This window comes from Patella vulgata, chromosome 5, assembly GCF_932274485.2.
Source record: "Patella vulgata chromosome 5, xgPatVulg1.2, whole genome shotgun sequence".
NCBI classification, from domain to species: domain Eukaryota; kingdom Metazoa; phylum Mollusca; class Gastropoda; family Patellidae; genus Patella; species Patella vulgata.
The window spans coordinates 59,639,732-59,648,661 of NC_065883.2; the positions used below are offsets into that span (position 1 = coordinate 59,639,732).

The following is an 8,930-nucleotide window of genomic DNA, read 5'->3' on the forward strand; positions in this document are numbered from 1 at the left end:
TAAAATTTATCATACAAAACATTCACTGGCAATGATGATAAATCTAGCTGTTTGATTTGACAGAAATCATTGAAAATAAGAGGTCTGAGTATTAATTTCAAATCAATCAGAAAATAACACCACTAGAAGGCCCATAAGATTTTAAAAACTGATAAAGGGTTATAACTCTGAAAGTAATTCTAAACTTTTTATTTCTTAAAAATATATTTATAATCTTTGGTATCTGCAAGTTTTTTCAAGGTGGTCAAAGGCAATAACTCTGGAAGTAATTAATGTAATGATCACTGTCGGATAAAAATAACATCTATCCACAAGATTTTTTAAAGTGATCAAGGGTCGTAAGTCTGGCAAAAAGTATCAGAAATCGCTGAAAATCAATGGGAGTCTTCTGCCTATGTCCTTAAACAGTGGGTATCAATATTACGGTAGTTATCAAGATTTTTCAAAGTAATCAAGGATCATAACTCTGGCAGTAATTATTGGAAATCGTTGAAAATAAGTAGGATTCTTAGTCTCCTGGCCTATAAATTAAAGGTCAATCGGATCATAACTTGATCCGACAGAGCGAGAACAAGCAAATGTGAACAGGGTGACGACAGTATACGACCACATTTCAAAATTATCTTTAATTCAGATTCAATACAATGCAAAAGAATAGCAAATAACTGAGAGGTGGTATAAAAGGTTCTAGAAAAAAGTAAGCATACTCTGCTTCATCAACAACACCAGTCACTACAGCCAAATGAAGCAACAGTTTAGACTTGAATATATACAATTAAGAGAGAAGTAAAGTATGTATTTCAGTGCTAATTGATTCCTATAAACTTCAGGCAATTCTCTGCTGAATACAAGATATTATTTTTTATGACTGACTGGTCAATTGGATGTTTAGGAAATATGAATATCAGAAATGGACAGTTCACTTATAAAACTAATATCACTTGGTAGTAAAATTTGTTGAAGAGTTAGATAGCTAGGATAATACACCCACCCTAATATTTCTACTTTTAATAATTAAATAAAATGTATATGAGCATTAATATATCATATATTCCATATATAAAACAAAACATGGTTAGTCATTTATCTATAACACAAAAGAATTTGTGAGGCAAGCAAAAATATTTGCATCTAATGAATTCATATGGTATTGTAGGTACAATTTAATAGCTTTCGTTTTACTTTTTATTTTGTGCTATATTAAAATTTGACATACTTGTTTAAAGTCGCCATACAGATGATGTGAACTTCTTTAAATATGGTATTGTCTGTATTGGTTTATTGTAGTAAATTATAGGAAAGAATATATGGGAATGTTTTTGTTCGGTTTTGGAATATGCTTTTTTGATAGACATGTTACTCTTGTAGGAAGAGAATCGTTTCAGTAGAAAATTAGTTAGATAAAAATGCTGTGTCAAAAACAAAAACCTCAATTTAATTTTTAATAGTTATAAGCAAACTTTGTATATTTATTAATTTATGGATCCAGACCATGTACTTTATCTTTTTTAATTTATATATTTCAAGGCTTCAATTCATTTGTGTTGTACTTTGCATTCTAAATTTTGTTTGGACAGTGTTGCCTCCATAAACACTGGCCAGTTTTGACCATATAGCTGTGATGGGTGTCATGAACAAATTAATGTATGCTTATTCTTTCCCAAAACCAGCGGCTGCCAGGCAGGATATGCCCACATTTTCGAGAGATGGATAGAAAACAAGCTAAAACGAAAGTGATTTTTCCTACAATCAAGGGCCATAATTCAGGAAATTACAATTCGATATGCGCAAATATCGAAAGGAACCAAGATCTTTGAGTTATAAACTTACATTTCAAATTTCAACAAAATCAGATAAAAATTGTGACCTCTATAGGGTCCACAACCTTAATATACCATATGTTTACGCAATTTGAGAACGAGGGGCGGCCATTTTGTCTGTCAGTTTTGGGCCGATTTTTACGAAATTTGAACTCAGTCGTCCTTAGGGTGTAACAGTGATATAATAATACGTTTTTTTAAATCGGATAAAAATTATGACCTCTATAGGGTCCACAAGCTAAAAACGCGATTTTTCGTACAATCAGGGGCCATAATTCAGTAAGTTACGTTCAGATTTGCACGAATATCGAAAGGAACCAAGATCTTTGGGTTATAAACTTACATTTCAATTTTCAACAAAATCGGATAAAAATTGTAACCTCTGATATACCATATTTTTACGCTATTTGAGAACGAAGGGCGGCCATTTTATCTGTCAGTTTTTGGATGATTTTCACGAAATTCGAACTCAGTCGTCCTTAGGGTGTAACGGTGATATAATAATATGATTTTTTTAATCGGATAATAATTATGACCTCTATAGGGTCCACAAGCTAAAAACGTGATTTTTCGTACAATCAGGGGCCATAATTCAGGAAGTTACGGTCCCATATGCGCGAATATCGAAAGGAACCAAGATCTTTGGGTTATAAACTTACATTTCAAGTTTCAACAAAATCGGATAAATATTGTGACCTCTATAGGGTCCACAACCTTGATATACCATATTTTTACGCTATTTAACAACGAACGGCGGCCATTTTGTCTGTCAATTTTGGGCCGATTTTCACGAAATTCCAACTCAGCCGTCCTTAGGATATAACGGTGATATAATAATAAGTTTTTTTAAATCGGATAAAAATTATGACCTCTATAGGGTCCACAAGCTAAAAACGTTATTTTTCATACAATCAGGGGCCATAATTCAGGAAGTTACGGTCCGATATGCGCGAATATCGAAAGGGACCAAGATCTTTGTGTTATAAACTTACATTTCAAGTTTCAACAAAATCGGATAAAAATTGTGACCTCTATAGGGTCCACAACCTTGATATACCATATTTTTACGCTATTTGAGAACGAACGGCGGCCATTTTGTCTGTCAGTTTTGGGCCGATTTTAACGAAATACGAACTCAGCCGTCCTTAGGGTGTAACGGTGATATATTAACACCGTTTTTTAAATCGGATAAAAATTATGACCTCTTTAGGGTCCACATGCCAGAAAACGCGTTTTTGCGTACAATCAGGGGCCATAATTCATGAAGTTACGGTCAGATATGCGCGAATATCGAAAGGAATCAAGATCTTTGTGTTATAAACTTACATTTTAAGTTTCAACAAAATCGGATAAAAGTTGTGACCTCTATAGGGTCCACAACCTTGATATACCATATTTTTACGCTATTTGAGAACGAATGGCGGCCATTTTGTCTGTCAGTTTGGGGCTGATGTTCACGAAATTCGAACTCAACCGTCCTTAGGGTTTAACGGTGATATAATAATACGTTTTTTTAAATCGGATAAAAATTATGACCTCTATAGGGTTTAACGGTGATATAATAATACGTTTTTTTAAATCGGATAAAAATTATGACCTCTATAGGGTCCACAAGCCAAAAAACGCGTTTTTACGTACAATCAGGGGCCATAATTCAGGAAGTTACGGTCCGATATGCGCGAATATCGAAAGGAACCGAGATCTTTGGGCTATAAACTTACATTTCAAGTTTCAACAAATTGGATAAAAATTGTGACCTCTACAGTGTTCACAGGCCAAAAACGTGATTTTTCGTGACCTGTAGACTGTTCACAAACAATTGTGGACGGACGGACGGGGGCGACGACAATATACGTCCACATGAAAATGTGGGCGTATAAAAACTAATACCACTTGCCACTAGGATTATCTGTGAGAGAGATGTCCTGTGACATGTTTGTCTGACTGATAGATTTGTATTTGTTTATTCTGGTATTTTGGTAACAGTTTTCTGTTCTGTATATTTGTTAATACTAGGGTGGGTGGTGGGGTAATTTCAGTCATACATTTGTACAAAGTAAAGTAAAAACTACATATCTTCGGCGAGGAATTAAAAGGTTGTACCTTCAGAACCAGAATTTTTTTGCGCATCTTTCAACATAGAAATACAACATTTTGACATGATGATTTAATTTGATATCATGTATCTTAAAAGCTGTTTGGTTTTTGGTTCTCCTATACAAATTGACAAAATTCAGATCCACATATTGACTCTGCAGTAACGATTTATTTCTTTTACTTACAATCTTATAGTTCTGACAACAGCTTGTGTGTCTAATAACCCATTATAGTCTTCTATGTATTTTCCCTTTTTAAATACACGTATAGTAGGGTAGGTAAATACATTCTCTTTACCACAAACATCTGTCCAATCATAACAATTCATTCTAGCTAATACATTCGGTGTAGAATTGTCAACTAATAATTCAGAGGCTTCTCCATAAGCTCTTAAAAAAGCCATACTTTTAGCATCAACTAAAAAATAAAATAAAAGATAAGCTGTCACAGCTGCAGGACAGAGAACCTGACAAGAAAAAGTACCTAGTTTTAAGGATGGAATGAGAAAACAAGGTCACTTGTATACCATTGACAGCAGTGGCTGCCCTCTGTTTGTCCCCCCCCCCCCCCCAATAACTTTAGAAAATAAAAAAAAGTATTTGTGGTACGTTTCGGTAATCAATACCTTCTATGGTGAATAAATCTCACATCCCCACTCAGTCATAGACTTGCAGATTGTAGAGCATTTCCGACAGTCAATTTTTCAAAATTTTCTTGGGGAGGTCCCCAATACCCCACACAAGGACTCGCTACTTTGGCGCTCATAAAGGGAATTCGTTGAGGTTCGCATATCTGTTCGTTTGACATTTTGTTCTCTGGTCAGATAAACTAGTGATCAGGCGACGGACGGTATTTGGTCAGATCTATTTATCTCGACGATTGGTGCCTCCGTAAAGACTCCATACTTTGATGCTCGTGAGTGGGCTTCGTCGAGGTTCGCAAGTCTGTTCGATTGACACTTTAACTCAACTATCAGTGCCTGAAATACTGAGGCTGCATTTTCGGCAACCTGTTTTTCAAAATTTTCCTGGGAGAGCCCCCCCCCCCTCTAGTTGAAGCTCGTGCCTTCGCCCCCTTAAACTTGGACTTTGCCCCAGCTTTGCCCCTCCAACCATCGACGGCTGGCACTGATTGACAGTACATTAAAGATCCCCTTTATATGATTGATAACGACTTGTGAAATCTTGTTGAAACATCGCAGTGAAATAAACCATAGTAATTGTTATCCATAAATAGTGTGTTATTTGATTATGTTCCAATTACTAAATGCCATTTAAAGAATGGATTTTGTAGGTTGATTTGATTTGTGAGACATGTGCAGATAAAGCCAGTGTTGAGATATAATTGATTCTGTGTTCCACTACAATAATATTGTATAAACTGTTGAAGCAAAAGTTGAATTCTATAAAGCTCTATCACTAATGTAAACCAGCAGCTGCCAGGCAAGATATGCTCACATTTTGCAAGAGATGGATAGAGAACAAGCTAAAAACAAAAGCGATTTTTTGTACGCCGTACAATCAGGGGCCATAATCCATAAGTTATGATCTGAAATGCACAAATAGCAAAAGAGAGAGAGAGAGAAATGGGGTTTAACGTCAACTCGACACAAACTAGGTCATTTCGGGACTAACATATGGTTTAATTTTATTTACATAATTCGCTTGCGTGTAGGGTTCTTTTAGCAGTGGGAGGAAACCGGAGGACCTGGAGAAAACCCACGAGGTTGGACAGGCGACCCTACTCCTTGCCACGTACAACCGGGGATTCAAAACCACGCCAGTCAACTCAATGACAGACTTTATTATACAGCGCGCGCACGCTAACCATTCAGCCATCCAACCCCCCAAATAGCAAAAGAGACTGAGATCTTTGGGATATAAAGATGTTTTAGGTTTCATCAAAATCGGATAAAAATTGTGTCCTCTAGAGGGTCCACAACCTTCGTATTACATACTTTTACACAATTTGCATACAAAGTGCGGTCATTTTATCAGGCAGTTTCATTTCGATTTTCCCGAAATTCGAATTCAACCTTCATTATGGTGGAATGGTGATAATAATACACTTAAACGGTTTTTAACATCGAACAATAAATTATGACCTCTAGAGAATCCACAAGCTAAAAATGTGATTTTTCGAACAATCAGGGGCAATAATCCAGTAGACGTGGCGAACTGGATGTATGAGATGTGTTGTTGACGTTTGGGAAAGTAGGACGAGGGGAAATGTGTAGGGAGTGAAGTGCTGTAAAGGGATAGTTAGATGTATTATGAATGGTTAGAGTGGCTGTGGTGTTACGGTGAAATACTATGCCGCCACCGTAACACCACAGCTTTATGATTTGTTAGACAGGAGTGATGTAATGGGTGTCAACAACTGGGTATGCTGGTACCGTCGCAACGTAGCCGTGAAATATATATTGTGGGGGGGGAAGGGCGGAAACGGAAAAATATACAATGTTGACAGTATGTGCCAGGCATGAGGCTGCGCAGACCGAGCGGCAGCTCGATAGGGAGTGTGTGGGAGGGTCACCCTCATAAAAAATTTTTTTTTTAAATTTCAGTTTTCTGTAAGCAGTGAAAACACTATTTTGGCATTGTTTGCGGGGTTAAACCTAAAAATCACATTAATACACCTATTGCACGATATTGTGAAACTAGCTGACGAAGACAGCTCGGGCGGCGATTGTTCGACTCGGGGCTGCTCTGTCAGTATCTAACAAACGCATTTAGTTCGCGTATTTCTCACATAATTGGTTATCGCAAAAACAGAGTAAACTGAAAGCGAGTAATCTCGACTCAAACCTATAGTCTATAGCCTACTTACTACACTCGTCACTAGGCTTCCTATATTATTGTTTGTGGACGGTTTACTACTCAGTGATAAGCCTGCGCCGCAAAAAGAGGTCTCGCCTTTTATTATTAGTATAATGACTTCCTCATGTGCGGCAGGTTAGTTTGCTTCTAAAAACACTGTTTTCCGTTCCCAAAAATACAAAAGTAATTTTCTACCAGATGACCATGGTTCTTTTCACCGAGACTAGATAATTTCTCTTGGTGTAAGGATATAGCTATGGATAAGTTCATACAAGGTCAATAAATCCGCGGTCACTTCGGGTCACACTGTTGAGAAAATAAACCGATGGGTTTGTTTAGTAGCAAATCGAGCGTGAATCAACTGAGTTTGTACTGAAAAATTTTTGAGTGATATGTATGAACTGTCTTCACATATTCGGTTTATAATTAGCGATACACAGGTACAGTGGCAAGTGTTGTACTTCACAGACTGTTTACCTCCGAACTACCTCCGCACGAAATCCCCGATTTGGGTACTTGTTAAAAGAAAAAGAAATAGTACCTGTGCGCATGCCAGTAAAAAAAACCCAAGAGTTCGCGCATAAAATGCCCGAACGTACCAGGCGCCAGGTCATCTAGGACGTTACATTTGGAAATGCTCGATTATTTAAAGGAACCAAGATCTTAGTGTGTAACTGTGATATTTTTACACATATTTTTAAATGAGATAAAAATTGTAACCTCTACAGGGACCACAAGCTAAAAACATGATTTTTCCTGCAATCAACAGCCATAATTCAAGAAGTTACGATCCGATATGCGCGAATATCAACAGGAAGCAAGATCGTTGGGTTATAAACATGTGTTTCAAGTTTCATCAAAATCGGATCAATATTGTGATCTCTAGAGGGTCCACAAACTTGATATACCACATGTTTACATTATTTGCATACGAGGGGCGACCATTTTGTCTGGCAGTTTTGGTCCGATTTTCACGAAATTCAAACTCAACCAACATTACGATGTAACAGTAATATATTCAAACATTTTTTTTTAAATCGAATAATAATTGTGACCTCTAGAGGGACCACACGCTAAAAACACGATTTTTCATACAATCAAGGGCCATAATTCAGAAAGTTACGATCCGATATGCGCGAATATCGAAAGGAACCAAGATCTTTGTGTTATAAACATGCATTTCAAGTTGTATCAAAATCGGGTAAAAATTGTGACCTCTTGAGTGTCCACAAGCTAAAAACGTGATTTTTCGTACTATCATGGGTGATAATCCATGAAGTTATGGTCTGATACATGGCAATATCGGAAGAGACTGAGATCTTTGGGAGATAGACCTATATTTCAAGTTTCAGTAAAATTGGATAAAAATTGTGACCGGACAGACGGATGGACGGACAGGGGCGACGGCATAATACATCCACATGACAATGTGGCCGTATAAAAACACATCTGATCAATCTAATTCAGAATTTTATTTTTACCTAAATTGAAGAAGTTGAGCTCATTTAAAAACCCATATTAATAAAGATAAATGCAACAACTGTTGTAGACCTACAGTTTGTTGTAGTAGTAAAAAAAGTGTTCATAGTTAAAAGGGACATAGACCAAAAATATTAGTGTTCGACACTTCATGTTCTTCTGTGCCATCAACAATTTATTTTGGAGAAATTATATATATACTTACATGGTATATAAAATAGAACCATAAGTAGGCTAGAGTTTGTTATTGTTTGAGAATAAGTTTGATCTGTTAATGTTGATACAGTATTTAAAGACATAGCTTGTTTTGCTAATCTAAATACAGAATCCGCAACTTGATCATCTTGGGTTTCCACTGAAAATAAATCAAAACAATAGAATTTTTTATTGATTGCATGAATTTACCATTTGTGAACTATCATCATTTCAAATAATGGGTATTTCTACATGTATTTTTACAGGACTCCTTTATATAATGTAAAACACACAGAAAAAAAAAGTTAAATCAAATAATGGAATTTGTTACTGATTGTATAGTACTATCTTGTACCAGCAATGAATTCACCATTTCTGATCTTTTCTTAATAAAAATGTTTAACTATATCAATTTGTTAAATAATAGTTATTTCTATTTTCTAATGTCACCTTTTTTATCACTAATGTTAAACATAGACAAGCTAAATCAAAATAACAGGATTTTGTATTGATTGCATTA

At 36.0% G+C, this 8,930-nt stretch overlaps 1 protein-coding gene across 1 annotated transcript in view; it reads right to left on the minus strand.

The window, feature by feature from the left end:
* Positions 1–8,930, minus strand: part of LOC126822199 (thioredoxin domain-containing protein 16) — a 56,052-nt gene that overhangs the window by 15,622 nt on the left and 31,500 nt on the right. The window contains exons 11-12 of the mRNA XM_050550945.2: positions 8,421–8,570; positions 4,103–4,334 (exon numbers count right to left, since the gene is read on the minus strand). Of these exons, the coding sequence (XP_050406902.1) occupies positions 4,103–4,334; positions 8,421–8,570 (382 nt within the window). The remainder of the gene's footprint in view (positions 1–4,102; positions 4,335–8,420; positions 8,571–8,930) is intronic.